The sequence below is a fragment of the Kogia breviceps genome, chromosome 1, assembly GCF_026419965.1.
Source record: "Kogia breviceps isolate mKogBre1 chromosome 1, mKogBre1 haplotype 1, whole genome shotgun sequence".
Taxonomy (NCBI): domain Eukaryota; kingdom Metazoa; phylum Chordata; class Mammalia; order Artiodactyla; family Physeteridae; genus Kogia; species Kogia breviceps.
In genome coordinates this window covers 121518965-121542703 of record NC_081310.1, presented here as the reverse complement: position 1 = coordinate 121542703, position 23739 = coordinate 121518965, and the positions used below count along the sequence as shown (strand labels likewise).

The window sequence follows — 23739 nt, the reverse complement described above, 5'->3', positions numbered from 1 at the left end:
TATCCTGAACTCAGTTAAAATCCTCAAACCAGACTGGATCCTCCATTTGGTGACACATGGGTCACTGTGTGAACTGCCTCTCCCCTCTATTGCCTCATTCCTGACTAAACTCAGGATCAAAATTAATTTAAACACTTTAGAAATAAAGTTGGTCTTCAACCGTGGGCCAATAGCCTCAGAATCCTTTCAAAGGCATGAAGATATAAACACACTTTCCATTCTGAAATACCCAGGGGAAATCCCTGACATTGCATGGGGCTTTTAGGCCATGGCACTATTTTGAAAGATCCCTATGTGGTTAACTGCAAGATGCTAAACAATGAAGATGACTGTGATAATGACATTTTGTTGTGCCTTAAAGCTTAATCCTTGAGAATAATCTTATGAGATAAATATTTTCATCTTCATTTTATAAATGGAGGAAAAACTGAACACACAGGATAGCTGACTTGTTCAAAATCATATCTAACAAACACTGGGTGAAACCAAGGCTTGAGCCCAGGTCTTCTGAGCCCGTCTATTTTCTCTTCACTATTTCACTACAGCTACAGGATCAATTCAAGCCACCCATGATGTGGCCAGGGAGGGTGCTTGGTAAGAAGTCTTTCCAGGAAGTAGTATTTGGTAGTCTGAAAATATTCACACTTCATTATTTTTACAGTATTTCCAAAAATGAGATATTTAATCTTGGGAAAATGGCAAATTAACATATACTCTATTTTTAAAAGTGGCCTTTTTTTAAAAAAAATTTTATTTATTTATTTATTTATTTATTTTGCGGTATGCGGGCCTCTCACCGTTGCGGCCTCTCCCGTTGCGGAGCACAGGCTTTGGACGCACAGGCTCAGCAGCCATGGCCCATGGGCCCAGCTGCTCCGCAGCACGTGGGATCCTCCCATACCGGGGCATGAACCCACGTCCCCTGCATCCACAGGCGGACTCTCAACACTGTGCCACCAGGGAGGCCCTAAAAGTGGCCTTTAACATGAACTCAGAACCCACAATGCAAAAATGTGTAACAGAAGAAATGCAAACCTCTAATCTCAAAGAAAGTATGCAATGGCAGAATGTCTAAGGTATTCCAAAAAGTTGTTTCGATGAGAGGAAAAAAATCGTCAACAAGTCTTTTCCTCTGAAATGGACCAGCAATGAGTAGTGGCAGGACTTTGCTGCTCATGCGCTGTGAGCACTAAACCTTAGTTTCTCCCCCGCAGAACGAGGGCACTAACACTGACTAGATACAGTGATTGTGACAATCTGTAAAGTCAAAATTACATGCACACAACACAGTTCCCTTCTAGTTAAGAAATGCCAGCTGTTATTAATAGTATTAGTCTAGATTTAAATTGGGTGGGGTTATATATAGAAATACATTCTTTTAATTTCCCAAGACAAATGAACTAAAAGAAAAGCTGCCAACTATGTGACCAACTATCACCCAAAGATGACCAAAGACCAGGTGGCAAAGCTGATAATGTCTTGGATTAAAGGAAGAGACTAGGATCTAGAGGAAATAGAAGATTCTGGGAGGGGATGTGATAAGGATGACCATAAGAAACATGGAAATAGTTCTTTAAACCAAGCCAATGATTGGGTAAGTTTTATTTACTTTCCCCAAATAAAAATTTTATTATTAGCAGTGGAGTCCAAACTGGGAAACAAGGACTAGGCATAGCTGCTATCCTATTTAGTAAAATATTTACAGATTCTCTCTCATATTTCAGGTGGTTTAAAACAACTTTAAAATAAAGCAGTTTATAGCATTTTCCCCCTCCCCAGATTCTCTTCAATGTATTACTATGTATTATTATCATGTATAATGATATTTAAAATGGTATAGCAAAAAGATTTGGTTCACTTTTTTCTATCATTTGACCATGTCTTTGATTAAATTTAATTATGAACATATAGATGATATATAAATGGGAAAATAAGAATGAAAAAGAAAATGAAGTTCAAGCAAGCCAACACTGGGGGTGGCAGGGTGGGGGAGAAAACCCAAAACACCCAGGGTAGGATACATGAGGAAGATTTAAGGCAGCAACGCCATAGCCTGGCAAAGCCAGGCACACATCTGGAAAAGAACAAACTGCAATGAAGCAGCACCCCTAAAACCCATAGCATAACAGCGAACCACTGACCAACCACACATGTGGATTGTGCAGCCGGAAAAGCAAGAAGAAAACAACGCATCTTGGATTAGGAGAGAGCTCTGATTTGGGACAGCACGTAGAAAGTAGTATATTTTCCCCAGCAGAGAAAGAAGGTATACCCAAAGAAAGACAAGATCTCTCAGAACAGGGAATCAAAAAGGAGGAGACGATCCAGGAAAATGTCTAGAGCCAGTGGGCTCCATCCCAGAATCAGTACAAATGTGAGTTATTTGTCTTTCTTAACTAAAAATATGTGCACTGAAGTCACTTTTAATATATGGAAATATCCCATTTTGGCCCCTTAAGCTTCTCCCTCCTCCCACAGTGAAGGAGAACACCAGCTTGCAGCTCAGCACCAAAACCAGCTCAACAGAGGACGACTTCCACGTAAGACCAGCAGACATTCTGGGGCCATGAGGATATTGATCTTCTCTAGAATCCAATCTGTGAACTTGGATATTTGCACTGCTAAGAGGCAACATTTTCTCCCCCTTTCAAATGGTACATTGAGGATAGATGATAGCATCCAGTGGATAACAGTGTGGGCTCTGGAGCCAGATGGGCTGAGCATGAACTCTGACTCTGAACTCTAGTAGGTACTAACTGTGTGACCTTAGACAAGTTTGTGCCTCAATTGCCTCCTCTACAAAATGGGGATATTAATAGTCCTGTCTCACAGAATTGCTTCGAAGAGTAAAATACTACAATACTTATAACTGAGCTTGGCACAAAATAAATGTTAGCTGTTGTTATTTCATGATTACCATCACTACCTAATATTTTTGTAGTCATTCCAAAGATTTATGTTATGTGTGGTTATTACTGTTATATATAGGAAATAGTTTTAATGAATTTATAGATACATTTAGATGATGATCTAGAAAAGCAATTTTCATGAGATACAGTAACACACAGTATTTCACTCAAAAGTATCCACAGTGTAAAAGATAGTCTCTGAGGTGGTTTGAAATTTTCCTTGGTTAATTCTGATATTGCAGCTACTGAACAACTATCCTTAGCAAAAATGCTAAGGACAAAGTAAGGACAGGGCTTTATTAGAATTCACAGTGCTGATTTTTTTTAAACATTTATCCATTCATCTACAAATTATTCTCTCCATTTAGAATGAACGTAGTGAATCCTGAAATTTCCTGCTTTGGTCAGAAATCGAAGTGGGAGCATTTTCTAAGCCACGTCCTCAGGCAGAGCTGGTCAAATTTGTGAGGAAGAGCAGGAAGAGGTCTGCCCCAGCTGCTTTCACTCATGCCCAGGATCTACGCTAACCTAACAGCCCAAGGCTAACATTTGGGTCTCACCTCAACAAAAACATGTCCGTTCTCTGCCACAGAGAAGACCCCTTGGGAGGGCACCAGAAAGAGATCAGTGTTGTACAGCTCCATGTTGAAGGTGACATTTCTGTTGGGTGGGTCCTGGAAGCTACTGGGATTCCCCACCTGCTGCAGGCTACAATTAAACTGGAAAAAAACAAAAACAAATAAAAAAACACAGATGGAGATAAATCACAGTCAAATGAAGCTTGTAGCTCTATGAGCTCTAGCCTTTAACATCTGATTTTATTTTCCAATAGTCCCTGACTAAAGCTGACCAAAAAGACACCGGTCTCTACAAACTACCTACTACAAATAAACACATACCACCACAATTTCAGGTCGGCTGAAGAAGGAAGTATCTCCTTCATCCGTATCTCCCGGAAATCCATTATCACCTGACTCCAAATCTTCATAACCATCTGGCCAGCCACTACTATCCCCAGGGGGTGGAACCTGTATTACAATCTAAAAGGCAAGGAAAGCACAGTTATAAAAACACCAAATCACACGCCTTTGGTTCTACCTCACACAAACACCCATGTAATAATTCAGAGGCAAACTGAAAATCTGACTTAAAAAAAAAAAAACCAACTTCAAGTATTTTTAGGACTTCATCCTCAAAGAGATGAAAAAGAAGAAGCCCAATGCATGTTCAAATTAAGATTTACAGTAAAATACGTATTTTCCCTTGGGACAAAATATAAATTATTTCAAACAGTGGGAAAACACCAGACACTGAAACGGGATTGGATGGGCTTGTCAATAGGCCCCCCTATACTGTGGGGGGTGGGAAGGGGTTCTCCTTAGGAACCTTTAAGTTGAAAACTCTAAGAAATACTGATTTGGTTAATCCAAGGAGTCCTGGAATTTGTATCTGTCAAGATTTGATCAAGTTTGGTTTGCGTTAGAAGCAAAGGACCTGACGTTTACTATTGAGCCATTCTCTACTTACTTTTACTCCTGTACTCCTCCATCTCCCCAATATATCTTTTTTTTAAAAAATAAATTTATTTATTTATTTTTGGCTGCGTTGGGGCTTCATCGCTGCATGTGGGCTTTCTCTAGTTGTGGCAAGCGAGGGCTCTATAGGCATGCGGGCTTCAGTAGTTGTGGCGCATAGGCTCAGTAGTTGTGGCTCATGGGCTCTAGAGCACAGGCTCAGTAGTTGTGGCACACGGGCTTAGTTGCTCCATGGCATGTGGTCTCTTCCCCAACCAGGGCTCGAACCCATGTCCCCTGCATTGGTAGGCGGATTCTTAACCACTGTGCCATAGGGAAGTCCCCCAGTATATCTTTTGTATGGTGTATAGATGCAGGAAAGAACATCATGTTTTATGCCATGACAACCTATCTTAACACTGGTTGAAATGATTATTCCTAGGTTAGCTCCAGATAAGATGAAAAAATTCACCCAAGGACCAGGACTCCATAAATTAACTCCTAATTTCTTTGCATATATAGGATAGTTATACCTTTTGTTTGATTTTTCACTCCACGTCCTTAGATTTTTAATATGTTGCAAAACAAAAATACATATTAAGTCTGAAAATTACTACAAACAATTATAACTGGAAGAAATAGTTAAAGTAGCCATTGAAGAGGTGAATGGGAAGGGAATGAAGAAAAACTGCCTCTCTATTCTTTACCAGGCCCTCAAAAGAAAGTACTGATGCAACTGAAGCAAGTTAGGTTATGACTTAACCTATCATAATTTAAAAAAAGAAAGAAAGAAAGAAAGAATGAATATACCTTTCTCTTCTGAGGCAGATGACACTTTTTTTTTACTTAACAGACTGATTACCATGGCCTCTTATTGGCATTAATTTAGATAAAAGTTTAAAATTCCAAAATCAAGTATACCAGTAATACATGACATTCATTACATCTGGAAAAACTGGATCACTGCAAGAAAATTAGTGTTGGAATTGGCAGAAGAAGGTTCATCATAGAGGTCAAAGGTTAATAAATGATTTCAGGAACAAAGGGAGAGTAACTGCCGCTACCTAGAGTTGGGGGAAGATTAGTGGACGAGAGGTCCGGAAGCTGGATTCAGTCCTGGCTCTACTGTTAACTAGTCTCTCAAATCCAAGCAAGTCTCTTAACTTCCTGGAGTTCCATTTCCTCACCTGTGAAATGAGGACATTGAATGAGATCAGCTTAGGGCTCTTTCTAGCTCAAACATTCTAAGATTGTCTGAGGAACAATAACCTTGGCTCACAGGAGAGTCAGTCTCCAAATGAGCCACACTGACCAGAGAGCCAGTCTCTTCTCTGGCTAGGTTGAGCCTATCTGTTGACTGGCAGTGGAATAAACAGAGCAGTTGGGGCCTCCCCATGCCAAGCCAAAGCTGGGGTAGGCGCTGAGTGCAGACACACACACCATGTCAAAGCTGGACACAGGGACCTTTGAGCCCTATTTCTACCATCAAAAGTACAACTCAGGGCTTCCCTGGTGGCGCAGTGGTTGAGAGTCCGCCTGCCGATGCAGGGGACACGGGTTCGTGCCCCGGTCCGGGAAGATCCCACATGCCACGGAGCAGCTGGGCCCATGAGCCGTGGCCACTGAGCCTGTGCGTCCGGAGCCTGTGCTCCGCAGCGGGAGAGGCCACAACAGTGAGAGGCCCGCATACCACAAAAAAAAAAAAAAAAAAAAAAAGGACAACTCAAATTGCAAAATTATCACTTTAAAGTCCTTTTGAAATTTCATGTTCAAATTCTTTTAAAATTCACTGTTAAGTGTCCATCTCTATAAGAACAGATTTAGATGAATCTGTTATGACAAGATTCTGACAAGAATCATGTCTGGAAAGTGAAGGGTAGCTATTGCAATGGATTATCATTGGGGGAATCTGTGGAATCTCTCTCCAGGTAACTTCAAATATAGAAGATTTTCTTCAATTTAGGGTCTCTCTTAGAGATGGAGAGAGATTTAACACTTTCTTGAAGGACCTTTTCAGATTTCTCTCTTTTGGTTCTTTTGTTCATGAGGGAGGGAGAAGTTCTCCTCCTTCTAGACAAGACTCAGATGAGGCCAGAGAGACCACGGCTCTGGTTAGCTCAGTTGTATAGAGGTGCTCACTCATAGCCCAAGGGCTTGGATTTTATCCTTATGTGGACCAGCCATCCGAGCCTGCAGCTTAGCCAGAAAAAGTCATAATCACCTTGCCAGTGAAACTCTGCCAAGAGGAGATGGAAGGAAGGGTGGGAAAGATCACCAGAAATGCTCCAGCCGAGAAAACAGGGCCTCCCAACTCCCACAAACTCACCAACAAAACAAATAAAAGAGTTCAGGGTCATACTACATCCCATTTTGTTGAGAACTGACACTTGGCTTTGTTCAGACCCTCCTCACTTTCCTAGAAGTCTTAAGACTAATTTTAAGGTAACACCCAGCAAGGCTCTGGCAAAGGGAAAGCTCTGTCCTGGAGAACACTCACAGAGTTGTAGTAAACCACACCATAAGGGGCTGATCGCCGGTGCCGAGTCCCACAGCCATTCAGGGGAGACTCCAAAATGAAGTGGGTGCCATTCATCTTTGCCTTGCATGTGGGATCCAAAAGGGTGAGCTCCATCCCAGAGTAGCCTCTGGCCTGAAACAACAACGACGGAAGACATAAACAACAACGACCACAGGCCATTCTACAGCATGCAGTTAACACATTTTGCCTGGTCTTCCAAGTTGCAAGTCCAGGCCTTCCAAGTTGCTGGAGGCCTGCACTTCCCCTCCCCCCTTACCTCCTTTCAGCCTACCATCTCTCAACAGCCCCAGAATTGTGTTTGTTGGCCTTCGAAATTCAATAGCAAAATATTGACACACAAGGATCTGGAACCCCCCTCACTGAGAACAACAGGAACCGGGTGAGAATCACAGCCAAGGGGAAGTGAGCCCGTCCAACTGAGAAAACAGTATCAAATCTCTGGAGTTCAAAAGTGAAAGAGCTGGAAATAACTAACACAGACTGAGGCAAGATGGGGAGGGAGGTAGCCTCCCCTTCTCTCCCTTAAGAAACTGCACCCACCTGAAACGAATCTTTTTCTATAGCCACAGTCATCTTTTCGTTGTCACATTTGACTGACAGGGCAACATCCATGCTCCCCTGCACCTCCTCGGCCTCTCTGGGACCAGGAAACAGCTGTATGCTGGGGATGACAGGGTCCTTTGGCCGAGGGATCCCATCTTCTCCCCCTTCCTTCCAGCCTCTCCTGGAGATATCGGGGAAGGGAAAGGGGAAACCTCCATTTCGGCCTCCCCTTCCCTGGATGCGCGGGTTGTCCAGGGCAGGCAGGGTGCCAGGGTCCAGCAGGATCCGTAGCTCAGGAGGGATGGTATGGACTTCCTCATCTCTCATCTCCTCTACTGGTAAGAGAAGAAGGCAAAACATCATCAGTGTTTGATGCCAGGCCACAATCATATCATTAGAGGCGAGAACAGGAGAAATTAGCAAAGAATGGGCATGTGTAAAAATTACTCTTAACAAGCAATGTATAAAAGAGATGAGGAGTCTGGAAGCCTGAATTCTAGTGCTGATGTTCTTTCTAACTGGTTGAATGGCTTTGGGGTAAGTGGCCTACCTCTCTGTGCCTCAGTTTCCCAATTTTTAAAATTAAGAGGTTGGATTAGATCAGTGGTTCTCAACTTTGGCTGCACGTTAAAATCACTGGGAGCTTAAAAAAGAAAATCCCTATACTCAGGCTGCATCCCAGGCCAATTAAAAACTGAACTCTCTTTAAATCATTGTTTAAAGCTCCCCATGTGATTCCAATGTGGAGCCAAGATTAAGAACCACTGGATTCGATGATTTCTAAGGCCCTTCAAGCCATACAAATCTACTATTTGAATAAGTTATGTGGGACAATACTATTCCATTCAAATGCCAATGAAATACTTTCCTTGAATCTAGAGATTCTTTAGAACAGTTTCTGTGAAGATTTCTTGCAACAGTATTGGTATTTTGAAATGATTTTGCTACCTCCTTTTTGAGTGCTAAATTCCTTTTTTTTTTTTTTTGCGGTACGCGGGCCTCTCACTGTTGTGGTCTCTCCCGTTGCGGAGCACAGGCTCCAGACGCGCAGGCTCAGCGGCCATGGTTCACGGGCCCAGCCGCTCCGGGGCATGTGGGATCTTCCCGGACCGGGGCACAAACCCGTGTCCCCTGCATCGGCAGGCGGACTCCCAACCACTGTGCCACCAGGGAAGCCCTTGAGTGCTAAATTCTAACATGTATCTGGGTACCCTGGCCTTTTAGAACCTAGTCCCAAAGGAAGAAAGAAAAAGCTGCTTAGGCACAGTTCTTCCTTCAAAGGGAGAGACATATTTCCATACAATCCATACTCATTATTCTGTCATATTTTCAACAATTTAAAGAAAAAAAATTTTTCCCAGTATTCTCTACATCCACTATCCAAAGCCAACTGACATACGCTTGAGGTCAATCCATCTCAGTGGGAGTTGGGCATAAGGATGACAGTGGATGTTGGCTCTCCTTCGATACTATTTTTTTTGAAAAGGATGGCACAGTCGTATGGGTCCAAAAGAAGTCAGAGGTTTGGAGGTTTTTAATTTGTACTTTGATTTTAAAAACCCCTTCACAACCACCCTTCGAGGTGGGCCTATTGTTTCCCTCATATGACTGAGAAGGAATCTGAGGCTCAGAGGTTAAGCAACTTCCAAACAGTGAACAAATGGCAGGGCTGGGACTTGAACCTGTACACCTAACCTTCATTCTACCGGCACTGCACTCAGTAGTGGTACTGTGTGGTGAGCAAGAGGTCTGGGGATCAGAAAACCTGGGTTTCAAGTCTTACTATCGATCAGATTCTGGAGAACCTTAAGAACTTGTTAAGCCTCTGCTTTCTCCTCCATCAAAGTGGGATAATAACTCCTGCATTCCCTCTGGATGAATATGAGACAGCATGAGTGCTCATGACTATTTTCCTATAAGATCCAGCCTGAACTAAGACTTCTCTCCTGCAGGCCCAACCCCTCTGCATCTCAGCCAAAAGTGATCATTAGGCACCTCTGAGAAAAGAACCCAGGATAATTTATCCTTAATATAAGCACAGCAAAAGTGATCTATAACTAAGTTTTCCAACACGCAATCAACTGTTCCAAAAAAATCTATATTAAAGATAATTTCCCCAAAATAATCTAGCACAATTCTATATAACTTTAAGCTTTATAGTGAAAAGTAGTGAATGAATCATTAAAATTTGCAACAGAAAAACTGCACCATATAAGCTGAAATGAGAGTTCCTCACTGGAAAACTCATTGGGGGGATATTTTTTATACAAATAAAAAAAAATCATACTTACCATTGTTTTCAAGGCGAAGATGAAATCTATTAGCCACAGGAGCCACTGTGTATGATGTTACTGGACTACAGCCATTGTCCAAAGCCCACTTGACCAGACTCTCTTGGGTTGAAGGAATGTCATCTCTTATTGATTTGGTCATTATCATGGATCTTTCACTTTCTTTCCCAAAGCCAATACTGTTAGGAGCCTGAAGATAATAGTAAAATTTCACTCATGAGTATACGAAATTAAACAGTGCCTTAATATCTGAAACAAATAGATTCTCTATTGTGTATGAAAGAACGATTTACTCTTTTGATCCCTACTTTCCTTGGGCTGAGAATACTGATGTGAAAATCTGTAACAGCAGATTAAGAAACATCTACTCATGCTGAATGGTTATACCATTTGGGTTGCTTATGTTGATACAAGTGGCATAATCATTTTTGTCATTGGTTGATAAACTAATTATCATAAGCATACCTAGTATGTCACTACAGAGTTAATGTTTAAATTATTAACACACACACCAAATATGATACCAAACTTTTCCTTATTTTTATTTAAAATTATATATAAAGTATACAGGTATGCATGTTATATTTCTCCCAAATCCTATACCCTAGAGTTAAATGAAAGAAGGCACAACTTAGTTACTTCACCATGGAGACTATTCCACCTTTGTAAACTACTGAATTCCATACGGTGAAACAGTCAATGTTCATACTTCATTTATAATTTATGATCAATTTAGGAATCCTGTAACTGTATACATTTGCCAATTCTATTAACAGAATATGCTTAGATTTTATGGCTTAAAATATTAATTGATTAAGTTACCATCCCTCTAAGTACCAATACTGCACAATGGTGTGTTAGTTTCTGCTTAAAACAAAGTGAATCAGCTATACATATACATGTATCCCCATATCTCCTCTCTCTTGCATCTCCCTCCCACCCTCCCTATCCCACCCCTCCAGGTGGTCACAAAACACCGAGCTGATCTCCCTGTGCTATGCGGCTGCTTCCCACTAGCTATCTATTTTACATTTGGTAGTGTATATATGTCTATGCCACTCTCTCACTTCATCCCAGCTTACCCTTCCCCCCACCCCGTGTCCTCAAGTCCATCCTCTACATCTGTGTCTTTATTCCTGTCCTGTCCCTAGGCTCTTCATAACTATTTTTTTTTAGATTCCATATATATGTGTTAGCATATGGCATTTGTTTTTCTCTTTCTGACTTACTTCACTCTGTATGACAGACTCTAGGCCCATCCATCTCACTACAAATAACTCAATTCCATTTCTTTTTATGGCTGAGTAATATTCCATTGTATATAGTACCAATATTTTTATTGGGCAGTACAAGTAACTGTTAAAATTAACTTTCACTTGGTAATCAGTTACATATTGAAAACTGAATGACAGAAATCTTTCCAGGAAAGGATACAAAAAGACTCTGAGTAACAAGGACATGGAAGGTAAATTTCACATCACCTTCTGATCCTACAGCAGTGATCTTCTCAGATGGGGAGGGAACTGAATGCTGCAGTGGGCATCCCAAAGGGAAGTCACCACATTTTCAACAACTGCTCCAACAGGGCTGGAAGGCCCTTAGAGCAAGCAGATTATGCCATCTCATGCCATATAAAAATCACTTTCATTTCCATGCCCAATTATTTTCTTCTGCATACATGCAGCATTTTTCCTAAATTCCCCATTTGTTTCCCATCCTGTTTGCCCCTAACATGACTAAATATTAATCCTTTCCCACTGTAAAACCATAGAAGATTCACAGCCTCTAAGTTCTCTTGGCCTCTCTGGTTGTGAGATATTGGCTGAGGACACACATTTTCAATTCAAAGCTTAAAGGATCTCACCCAGTATATTTTCCTACTACCCAAAGTGCTTATCCGAGGAAAAACTGCCAGACTGGCCAGTCACAATGATGCATGCAAAGGGACCAGAGAGAGCTTTAACCAAGTTCTGTAGCCATCTGCAAAAAAAACCTCAGTTTCACAGGTTTGGATTATTCTATTCTTACTGGGATTCAGAGAAAACTCCTTCAGAGAAAATTCCTTAGGGAAAGGGAAAGAAGAAACGAAGGGAGAGAGGGAGAGAGGGAGGAAGGAAAGAAAGAAGGAAACTAAAATGAAGTAAAGAAGGATCCAATTTGTTCTTAGAACTTCTTATTCACTGAGTCAATAGCATTTTCTTCAGCACAGCTTCTTCCAGCCTTTCAAGGCAGCCTGTTGTTTTGACTGGCTGGAGTTGCAACATTGGCCTAAACAATACTGCTTGGCCTCATCTGCACTAGTCTTTCGTGTTGTTGGACAGCTGAGAAAATACTGTATTTCCAGAATACTATCATCATAACTGCCACCTATCCTTTTTGTAACAATATGGAATGACTTGTTTACACCTTTCCACATTAACTCTAGGAGCTGTCAGTACAACTCATACTGATTACACCTCGTGACTTAAAAGGCTAGAAATCTATCTACACATTTGTAAAGCAGCAAGGTTTGGGACAATGGCAGGCAAGTTGGTTCCCGGCAATGAGTGAACACCTCATCCTGTATTTCTGGGAGTCCCCAGGCTTTTTCCAAGGCCTCAGTATAGCTACTTCCTATGGGAGTGTTCAAGGAGGTCTCAAATACCACCGCCATTTCCCACTTGTATCTTCACAAAGGATGATGAGCTAAGTCGAGTCTGAGTGGCTTTCCCTCTCTCCCACAACCCAACACACCTGCATCAAAACTGCTGATGTCTGGGAGGGGGCATCTGGGGGAAGGGTTAGGCAGAGAGTTGTGCATATTCCCATTGGGATTAAAAAATGTCTTTTCTAAGAATAAACTATTTCCAAACTTGAAGCCCTGAGGCCGTATGAAATAATACAACGGGAAATTTCTAACAAGTTATCTCCATCTATTCTTTTATGTGTTGGAGGTTCTTCCAAAATGTGATTATGCATGGTCCATAAGGGCCCTGAATTAAAAGCCAGAGCTGGGCATGGCAATGTAATGTGGACACTTTTAGTAGTCCCATCTGGCCCCAGCACACAACCCTTTGTGTCTCTTTGGACCATCCTGTCTTTTGGAGGGTGCATTCTACCCAGGTCCCATTCCTGACACACACATACACACACACGTGCACCTATGTTTTGTTTTGGTTTGGCTTTTTAATTGGGGTATAGTTGCTTTACAATGTTGTGTTAGTTTCTGCTGTACAACAAAGTGAATCAGCTACATGTATACATATATCCCCTCCCTCTTGGACCTCCCTCCCCCACCATCCCACCCATCTAGGTCACCACAGAGCACTGAGCTGAGCTCCCTGTGCTGTACAGCAGCTTCCCACTAGCATCTGTTTTACACATGGCAGCGCACATATGTCAATCCCAATCTCCCAATTCACCCCACCCGACCCCCCGCCCGGTGTCCACACATCCATTCTCTATGTCTGCGTGCGCTTCTTTAAATTTACCCCATCAAGTCCCATACAATTCTTTTAGTAGACATTCATCTTTGTCTTCACTTTGTTAATTGCTTCTACAGACAAACTTTTTTTAAAGAGTTGTTAATAGAAGGAAGATGAACCCCCCTTTTTATGGCAGGCACTGTGCTAAGAGCTTTACATGTGTTATTTAATTCTCCTCCAAAATATAAGGACTAGGCATTACTATTCCTTTCTAGAGAAGGGGAACCTGAGGCTCACAGAAGTTAAGTAGTACATGTAGCTGAGAACTCACCATGTGCAGGCAGAATGCTGAGTGCTTTAGATGAAATATCCAGGACACACTTAACAAATATTTGCTGAATGAATGAATGGACTCTGCTAAACCTCACAAGAACTCTCAAGGTGAGTATTGTCATTGTACCCGTTTCACAGGAAAGGAAACAGACCCAGAGTTTAATGAGGTTGTCCAGTATCAACTGGGAGTAATGGCAATTGGAAATGGGATTTGAGTCCAGCCCTGTCTGGCCCCAAAGCCAGGATTCTTTCCACTCCACCTTTTTATTAGCAGGTAACTATTCCTTCCAGCACAGTCAGAATTCACATCTGAGACAGGAGTTAAGAAATCACAAAGCATGAAACTGATTGGGAGAATAAAAAAGAACATCATGAAACATTACTTAATTGTTTAGCAATGTTGTCATGCATTGTCCAAAATTGGCCTGGAACAGGAGTACGGCCAAGGAGAGCAATATAAACAGATCTTGCAGTGGGATGAGCAATCTCATTTCTAGCCTTTCTGATTCATATGAGAAGTGGGGATGTTCAAAGTGAACTCCAGGACTGCCACGGACCAGGCACACATACTCAGGGAGAGAAAGAGCCATTGAAGGGTCAGGGCCAAAAGAACATTTACACAAGAACTCCAGCAGGGAATTAAAATGTACCGTATGTTTTTGCCTTTCAAAGCATGATTCCCTTTCCTGTTTTTGTTATTCTGAAATTAAAAACATTTGGTTGGTGTGCCAGGCAGCAAAGGCTGCAGACACCCCTGGTCACCAACACCCCTCACGCCATACCAGGGAAGGCAATCAAAACAGCTCTGACTTCAGAAAATCACTGCTGGGCTTTGTGCTCAATACCAAATTAATGTATCACCATTACACATGATGGCTCATTGGGATCCTCTCAAAGTTTAAAAAAAAAAAAAACCCACAGGAAGCAGAAATGATTACTTTAAAATTATGATGTGTGTGCCCATGGCTTTGCCTGCTGCCCCTGGCAAATGCTTGTACATGACGCTGCCCAGGGGACCGTTGGCTCTGTCACTGCATTATCACACGGAAGGTGCCATGCATGAATAATACCAACGCCAAAGGCATCCCTCTCCCAAAATAGTGAAAACATAAAACCCACTCCAGTTGATTCAATTCAGGTACTGAAAGAGGAATTGGCCACGGTTTTTATAAAAGACAATGCACAAAAATTTGAGCCCACAAAAGAGATGCTAAAGAGGTAATTATCTTCTTAAAAATGAGGAGGGGCAATTTCTTTAACTTTCAATTTAATTTGCTCCAATATTCTGTCAAATAGTTATCTCTCTAAATACTTGAAAAAGATTTTACCAAATTTCAACATTCATCTGTTCAGGAAACTAGATACTGTTTGCCTGTCATGCCACCCAGCTAAACTTCTTAAGTATATTTCCTTCATGAAATATAATGCTTAGGGAACAGGCTGGGGGATGCTTTTCCAGCATCATCTCACTAACCTCTCCATGGCTGTAATTCTTTTATCAGTGTTTCACCCTTAGAAGCAAGCAAAAAGACATGCCAATACCAAGTATTTATCTCAAAAAGAAAAATGGGCTGGAGTCAGCTGATTTCCACACCTTCCTTAAATACCCAACCCCAAAGTGAGAGCTGATATTTAGGACCATGACACTGAGGCCCCTACAGGGCTCTCAGGCATGAAAGGCTTGTGTTCATTATTTTATATTTACTAAGTCTGGAAAGCACACTAATACATTTCAGGAATTTCACAAATGAGGCAAGTGGGGTCCAGAGAGGTTAAGGGACTTGCCCAAGGTCAGAGTTTGTAAATGGCAGAGTCTGAACTTAAATCTGCATCTGTACTGACCCCCAAAGACCATATTTTTAACTACCACCCCGCCCGCCCTTATCAGGAGAAGCCAAGGAGCAGCCTATTTTATAAAGTGAAAAATTACAGAGAGAAATTTCACAAAAATAACACAGACAAACACAGCTTAAATTATCACCATTCATCAAAACAAAGAAATGCTTAACTAACTTACGATAACTTTCAGGTTTCCCTTAATATCAAAAGATTTGATCACCCAGTTGACAGACTTTTTGCACTTCAAGATCAGGATGAGATCTTTGACCACCTCAGGATCCTTTCGAGAAGGTCTTATGTCAATTATGATATCCACCTGGAAAGCACTGTGAATGGAAAACAAAGGCAGAGTTAGGACCCAAATGCCAGAAAGTTGCAACTATCTTCCCCTCTTCCAAGTCTTCATGTTTCCAGCGTCTGGCCAGTTGATTAAAAAGCTGGAGTCGATCCCAGGCAAATGACATGTGCAAAACAGATTGTTAGTGCACACATAACAAAATGGTTTTACATAACAATAGAAAAATATGCCTGTGGATAATTAGCCACTAAACTTTTTCTCTTTGTTGAAAAAAGAAAAAAAAAAGGTCGTTACTTAATGCAGCCACTTTGTTTGTTTGTTTGTTTTTAACATCTTCATTGGAGTATAATTGCTTTACAGTGGTGTGTTCGTTTCTGCTGCATAACAAAGCGAATCAGCTATACTTATACATAGATTCCCATAGCTCCTCCCACCCTCCCTATCCCACCCCTCCAGATGGACACAAAGCACCAAGCTGATCTCCCTGTGATCTCCCCTGTGTGATGCGGCAGCCACTGTTTGAAATGGACATGAACAAAACCGGAGAGTTTACTCCGGAAGCAGAACTGCTGCTTTTTCAGCCTCCAGCACCTTTGATGTGTAACATTCTAATCTGCTATCTGCTCAAAATACTTCAGAGCCGTAGTGGGTGGCAGTTTGGTGAGTGGGATGACAGGGTGGATGGAAAAGAGAGGTAGTAAAGCAGTGAGGAAGCTTCAGAATAAAATAAGAGGCAAAAGGCTAGAGACTTTCTTGACTTATACAAGGTGTGCTTAAGCCATTAACATCTGTCACAAAATCATATCTGCATTTACTTTCCCAAACTTCTGGATATACAGTTATTAAAATAAGAAAACAGATGGTCAACCAAGTGATCACTGGAAAATTAATGAACACAATCCAAACTTCTAAGAATCCAGTATAAAAGAGAATTTTTACCAAACAATAACATCTCTGTCATTCTGGATTTAGGGGAAAGTCTTTATTTCCATCTTGCTTTTACACACTTGTAAACCGTAAAATGAATGCTATACAGTACTCAAATGAAGCCTTAGGCTTAATATCTAAGCACATTTGCCAGATTGCTTCTATCCCCATTCCCTTTTAATTTTCCACAAATTCTTCACATGGAACAAAATTCCATTTCCAAGCCTACCAAAACCGATTGGTAGTTTATTCAAGTTTGAAATCAAAGTTTCATTAGAATTTTAACTGTGAAATCCTTCTATAATATATATTTACATTTTAACTCACTAGTGCCCATGAAATGCAGGTGAAAGAAAGTGGGAGAAAGGCCTACTTTCTCCCTTTTCTTTCTTTCTTTAATTCCATAATCATACTTGATAGAGTTAAATTTCCAGTCCTGGGGCAGGACGCTGGGGGTGAGAGAGAGAGAGGTAAGTGGTGTCTAATGGCTCTTTGGTGTGTCACCATGAAGGGCCACTCCTCTGACACACACACACACACACACACACACACACACACACACACACACATTCACACACAGCTTTAAACAGTTATGACTGCAAAAGTGCTCTGAGGACACTATAAACAGAAATCTGTTAAAAAACATAATATTTTTAAAAACACATAATATTGTTAAAATAATAATTATGTTAACAAGGCACATTTTGTAATTTTCTTAACAGGGATAACCTCAGTCAAAGGAGATAATAATGGAGTAAGAGTGACTGTTCTATAACTAGTACAGTCCACCCTCTGTATCTGCAGGTTCCACATCTGAAGATTCAACCAACCATGGATGGAAAATATTGGGGAAAAAAAAATTCCAGGAGGTTCCAGAAAGTAAAATTTGAATTTGCCACGTGCAGGCAACTATTTACATTGTATTTACAACTATTTACATATTGTATTAGGTATGATAAGTAATCTAGAGACGATTTAAAGTATACAGGAGAATGTGCATAGGTTATATGCAAATACTATGCCGTTTTATATAAAGGACTTGAGCATCTATGGATTTTGGTATCCGAGGGAGATCTGAAACCAACCTCCCACAGACACCAATGGACAACTATACCAAGAAGTTCAAATTAGGCTTCAGAACTCATCTGGGATATGTGGGATCTAGAGACAGATGCAGAAAATAAAATATGACACTGGTACCTTTACTCCTTTCTTCAAAGCTTCTGTGAATCTCACCCAAAGCATCAGTGGCTTCCTCCCCCTCACCTGAGGGAGGGCTAAGCCTCTCCCTGTCTCAAGTCAGAATCATAAAAAGTCATATCAGATCTTCGTTTTCACCTCCTAGTTCAGAAAACACACACAACACACACACACACACACACACACTCACACTCACACTCACCTGTAAGGGTTAGAGTTGGGGGTGATTAACTCAATGATGTGTACTTCCTTATCTCGGGGCTGGCTGGATATCACACACCCTTCTGCAGCTTTGGGCTGAAGGTAGCCGGCAAGGTAATTGAGGGAGAGAAAATTCTTCCCTATGTTGCACATGGGAGGGAACACTTGATCTGAAAGTATAAAAACACATTGAACTACGTGGTAATCAGATTCAAAGGAGAGAAGATAACAGTGACACGGGGCAAGTGCAGGACACAGGAAATCACAAGCTTGTGTCCTGAAATGCTTCCTCTATGGTCACCAGTGGCCTCCTACTGACCAACTTTAGTAGCCTCTTTTGGTCTAAATCCTCTCCTTTCCTGTTCTCTTTGATTCTGCTTTGTCCTCACCCATTTACTCTGACCTATCTTTCAGCCTCTCAATAGTTCCTCGTCTGCTCATCCTTTAAACACCAGTGGTCCTCAATCTTTGGTGCATATCAGAATCCACCTGTTTGGACCCCACCCCAGAGAGTCTGATTCAGAAGATCTAGGTGGGACCTAGGAAGCTTTCTTTTTGAAAAGCTCCATAGTTAGTCCTGATATAAACCAAGGCTAAGAATCTCAGTTCCTTCCTCAACTCTCTTTTTATTTCGTTTTCTTCCTAGATGATCTCAATCACTTCCACGGCTTCAACTTATACCTACATCACGACTCCTGAGCTGCAGACCTGCATTGTCATCTGCCTACCAAGCACCTCCCACCTAAAAGTCCAATCGATATTTTAGTCAGCATACTCAACACTGAATCCAATGACCTATCCTATCCCCAAATATGCTCCTCTTCGGATATTTGCTATTTCAATTAATAGAAGAACCAGCAACCTAACTAATACTCTGGCACATCGTGTAGAATTAATCATTCCTTCCTATTTATCCCTCAAAGCAATTTATACTCTAAAAGCTGAAGGTGTAACAGTTTGAGGGAAACAGTGAGGGCAGACCTCTACTCTTTCCCATAATCTTGACACAGACAGCGAATGTTTATATGGCACTTTACAGTTTATAAGGTGCTTTCATAAACATTATCTCATTGTGCTGAGGGCTGTTCATCACCTCCACCAGGGAAAGTGATGCAATTACTAACAGTCTGAAGATACTCCCCCAACGGCACATGCTGCTTACACAGCACCATGGCTGATGGGATTTCCATTTAGTGGTTTAAATGTTTAAACAGAACTTGAAACTGCTGGCAGTGTGACAGCTGGGACCAATGTCAAGGAAGTTCTAGGTGTAGCAAGATTTTTTCAGAAGGGGTAATTAATCAGAGCCCTGGCACTTTAATGAAACAGACGTCTGCCTTTTTCATTTAATGGACAGCATGCCAGGGTTCAGATTCATATGCAAGTCTCACTTAGGAGTGAGGAATCAGCCCAGGAGTTCCCAAGATTGGGTTGATAGTGCCCTCCCCTGCCTGCCCGACTGTGCAACCTCCCCTGTACTGAAGCTCACAACATACATTGTGGCATCCTGGCTCTGTGCACCATGGCACCCCCAGTGCCATCCCTAGAACAGAGGGGACCAGAGGAGTTCACGAGGCCCCTGCTTGGAGGCTCGCTTCAAGAAAGTGTTTTCTATTCTGTATTCTTCCCTAAAGACCCCCTCAGGGAGAAGAGGCTCTGCATTGTGTTTCTTCCCTAAAGACCCCCTCAGAGAGAAGAGGCCAGGGCTCTGCTGACTCAGGCCGCTGGAGCAGCCTCGCCTCCACATCTGCTGAGGGTTTTGCCAGATGAGCAGATGAGGAACGCACACCCTGCAGCTGCAGCCTTGCGGATGCCTCCCCCAGATCACAGGACAGAAGATGATATTGGGGTGGCAAGGCTGAAACTCAATCAAGAATCAGATGGTGGATGTATGGGCCAGGGACAGGTCAGTCTGGAACTCAAGAGACTAGGACCCTCCTGGGACTCTGGCCCGTATACCCAGTTCATAGGTGTGCCTGGGGTGCATCTGGCACATACAGAGTAAGCACATGGCATAGGTTTCCTGAATTAACGATGGTGTGAGATTTGAGACCAATAACAAAAAACTCACCCACATTGTGACCCTCCAAAGCCACGACGAAAGGTTTAATTGTTTAAAAGTTGATGTTGTTAAGGGCTTAAGTCCCAGTTGCCATTGTCACTAAGCTGAATAAGCTGATCACTTTTTGTTGTGCGTGCATGCATGTGTGTGGTTTTTTTTTTCCCCCCAAATGACCTTCCGCATGCCTGGCATCAACACTTACACCAACTGCCAAGCAGAAAGGAAACCACAAAGGGGAATCCCCGGGTAGAAACCTGGCAAGTTTGGGGGAGGGGGGAAGTCACATGCTTATTTGTATTTTAGGAAAGGATTGACAAACCACTTTGAGAGCTAGAATAATATACTCTAAGAACCTGGGAGGTAATGTAAACACCTCATGCTGCCACTCTGGAAACTGAGGCTCTGGTGGTAGGTAAATCAGAGTGTTGCTTGAAGCCTCACAGGTAATGAGATCAGCTAGGATAAGAGCTGAAAGCCCTCAGTTCTTCCACTCTAACCATATAGGTTAAAGTAGTAGTTCTCAAACGTTAGCAAGCAAAAGAATCACCTAGAGTGCTTGCTAAAACACAGATGGCTGGACCCCAGGGTTTGTTTGTTTTTTTTTTTTTTTTTCGGTACGCGGGCCTCTCACTGTTGTGGCCTCTCCCGTTGCAGGGCACAGGCTCCGGACGCGCAGGCTCAGCGGCCATGGCTCACGGGCCTAGCCGCTCCACAGCATGTGGGACCTTCCCGGACCGGGGCACGAACCCGTGTCCCCTGCATCGGCAGGTGGACTCTCAACCACTGCGCCACCAGGGAAGCCCTGGACCCCAGGGTTTTCAATTCAGTTGGTCTGGGGTGGGCCCAAGAACCAGCATTTCTATAAGTTCCCAGGTGATAAGGATGCCGCTGGGATGGGGACCACACTTTGAGAACCACTGGGGAAAGAACAAGAAAGAGGAGGCTCCTGGCCTAGGATTCCCAACTCAGTTGGGTAGAGACAGGTCAGGTTCTGGGAAACCAGTGGATGAGGTTTGTTCAGCAGAGTCCAATCCATAGTGATAGACAACATCGCCTTGTGGTCCACCAACCTAACCAAGGACCCTCACTCTCCCAGGTGCTCCTCTCCATGGTATGGGCCAGTGACTTATACCCAACTGGTGGCTGGAGTCAAGTTTCAGGGGCTCCAAAGGTGTTGCCAAGTAGTTAAACAGTTTTTACTGGGTGGGACACCAGGTTGTTAAAGTTCTTCACTGATCCAGTGTGCAGCCTTGGGGAAGTCATGGAACCCCTCACTCCTGTACACAGAAGCTCATGCACGAGAAAGGAGCCCAACGTTCTACATGTTACCATAACACATATTCTTATTCTAACAAATTTCAGGGGGGGGTAATCAATATTCAATCAATACGCACCAGAATTCTGCTTCAGAAATAGAGACTATTGGTCAGGGCTTAGAACCTTTATTAAAAGAGACTTTTTGTTTTGTCCCAATAGGACTTGACCTCTATGCTTAGCTGCCTGAATACCATGAGAGTTTAGTAACAAACTGCAACTTTTTGAAACCAGTTCTCATCTAAAACTCTTCCTCCCTCTACTCAACTAAACAAGTCCTCCCATCCAGGTAGCCTACTTTCACGTTCAGGTTATGCTTATTTGGCTAAGACTTAAAATGCAGCATCAGGAAATAAGCATTAGACTCAAAGGTCAGGAAACCTGAGTTTGAGTTCTAGTTTTGTCACTTGCTAGTAATGTGGATATGAGCAAGTTAGGTTAACCCTCCACCAACCCCTCTGTAAAATGGTGGAAATAACAGTTTTCTCCTAGGATTACTGGCAGGGTTAAGTGGGGTGCATGTGAAGGCACCTGATATGGCCTCTGCACAGAGCACACACTCAACTTCAGTGTCCACCTCTTCCTGCATCAAACATCCCAGATCCAAAAAAGGACTGGGAACTAGCATTTAATAACTCACTTGTGCAGCCACGCTGCCTGTGGAAGAGGCGACAATTGCTGTAGGTTTCAAAAGAAAGCAGATGGACCCTGAGGACCTGAAATGCCATTTTCACACAATCACCTGACTGTAACAAGGACTCATTCACAAGAGTTGTTATTTCCAGTAAGTTATTCGGGAGCTCCAAATATACTCAACTAAAAATAATGATTAAAAAGTTATTTAAGAAATAATATGCTTTCAAAGTTGAGTCACCAGATATTTATATCCTTCTGCAAGGCAAGGAAATTAAAATGGGCAATTTCTTATCAAGGCTAAACAGTTCCTTTCTCCAATAATTTGTCCTTGTAACAGGCATTAGTACTAAAAATATTTTCAAACACTTTTCCTCTGCTATTGTCCAAAACTTAACTGATGTCTCGAAGCCATAAAGCTGACATTGGCTTCAAATGTCTACAGAATTATAGGTGGAGGGAAGCTCTAACTGTTGACCCATCCTGCTAACTCTTCCTGCATTCCATCAGGTATCCCCTCCTTTCCCACACCTCAGCTTCTCGGCCTCCACTCACTTCTGACTTTTTTCTGTGCATGGGTGTCTTCTAAATTCTACACAACCTTCTCCTCTCTCAACCAGGCTACTCCCAAGTTCTCCCCCATTACCAGGTCTCTTTCCTCAGAAGGAAAAAGGGAAGGAGGGGATGTGGTGGGGAGCAGGCCCCAGTGATCCCTCAGGTCCCTGCCAGCTCCAACAATCTGTAATTCTGTAATTCCCTGCCCTAACCACCTGGTCTCAGAAAAGAAAAAAACTGACTGTCATAAATCAGTCAGTAATTGAAGCCACATAAAATTTACCTTCCCCCACTTTAATATAAATGTTTCTTGCTATCTTGAGTTCAGTGAATGAAGTAACTGCTCCATATTCCTTTCGGGCCCAATTTAACAGATGCTCATTTCCATGCGGGAAGCTCCTTTCCTCTGTTTCTGCTGACAAGGAGAAGTTTCCTGATGAAAAATGGACCACAGAACCCTCAGACACCTAGAAGAAATAGAATTGCATATTTAATGTGGTGCAGTCACCCAGAGCTGAATCATAATTAGAGAAAGAACTAATCAGACAATTAATGGATATTTGTCAATCCAACCTCTTCCCTTTGTTATATAGGCACATCATCTTTTTTCAGCAGCTGATTCAAGAAACAACCACAAGCCTACCTTCTTCCAGGTAAAGACAAAACTACAAACAATGCAGGATGTCCTTTTGAATTTTTAAAGAACTTTGTGATGAGAGAGTGCATTGTGAGGAATCATGAGACTTATCACTATTTTCCAGATACCTAAATTGAAGGCCAACCTTTCAAGTAATGAGTTTCAAGTTAAAATAGGAAGCCTTGGTGAGTGTTTTCATGGGCTTATAATGGGCTTCTGGATCAGTGCAAGTGATCCCAAAGGCCTGCTAGCACCTGAACTTGACGTCCGAGTCTTCCACAGTTGCAGCCTCTGCCATCAGAGTCACCACCACAGGAACACAGCAAGAGTCCCTTTGGTTTAATGTCTCCTGGGCACTGAGATAAAAAATTGCCAGAGTCGGCCAGTCTTCTACCACTTTATACTACTTCCTCGCAGTGAGATTAATGTGTATTACAGTTTATTTTGTAAGACCCCCAAATTCCCATAGATAATGAAGTCAAGAGGCTGTTAGACTGATCCTCATAAAACTTTTGGGATGATTTATGCAAGTCCCACATT

At 42.2% G+C, this 23739-nt stretch overlaps 1 protein-coding gene and 1 long non-coding RNA gene across 18 annotated transcripts in view; both read right to left on the bottom strand.

Annotated features, from left to right (window-relative positions):
- The window catches only part of LOC136794872 (uncharacterized), a 340829-nt gene that overhangs the window by 50616 nt on the left and 266474 nt on the right, over nucleotides 1-23739 (bottom strand). The gene's annotated exons all lie outside the window — the stretch shown is intronic.
- Nucleotides 1-23739, bottom strand: part of TGFBR3 (transforming growth factor beta receptor 3) — a 200584-nt gene that overhangs the window by 29451 nt on the left and 147394 nt on the right. For 11 of the 17 annotated variants that reach the window (XM_059061302.2, XM_059061291.2, XM_067042778.1 and 8 more), the window contains 8 exons: nucleotides 22846-23029; nucleotides 18000-18168; nucleotides 15551-15698; nucleotides 9797-9986; nucleotides 7503-7840; nucleotides 6921-7073; nucleotides 3809-3949; nucleotides 3470-3628 (listed from right to left, as the gene is read on the bottom strand). In XM_059061302.2, the coding sequence (XP_058917285.1) occupies nucleotides 3470-3628; nucleotides 3809-3949; nucleotides 6921-7073; nucleotides 7503-7840; nucleotides 9797-9986; nucleotides 15551-15698; nucleotides 18000-18168; nucleotides 22846-23029 (1482 nt within the window). The remainder of the gene's footprint in view (nucleotides 1-3469; nucleotides 3629-3808; nucleotides 3950-6920; nucleotides 7074-7502; nucleotides 7841-9796; nucleotides 9987-15550; nucleotides 15699-17999; nucleotides 18169-22845; nucleotides 23030-23739) is intronic. The other 6 variants (XM_067042789.1, XM_067042777.1, XM_067042798.1 and 3 more) reach the window with 1 other exon arrangement.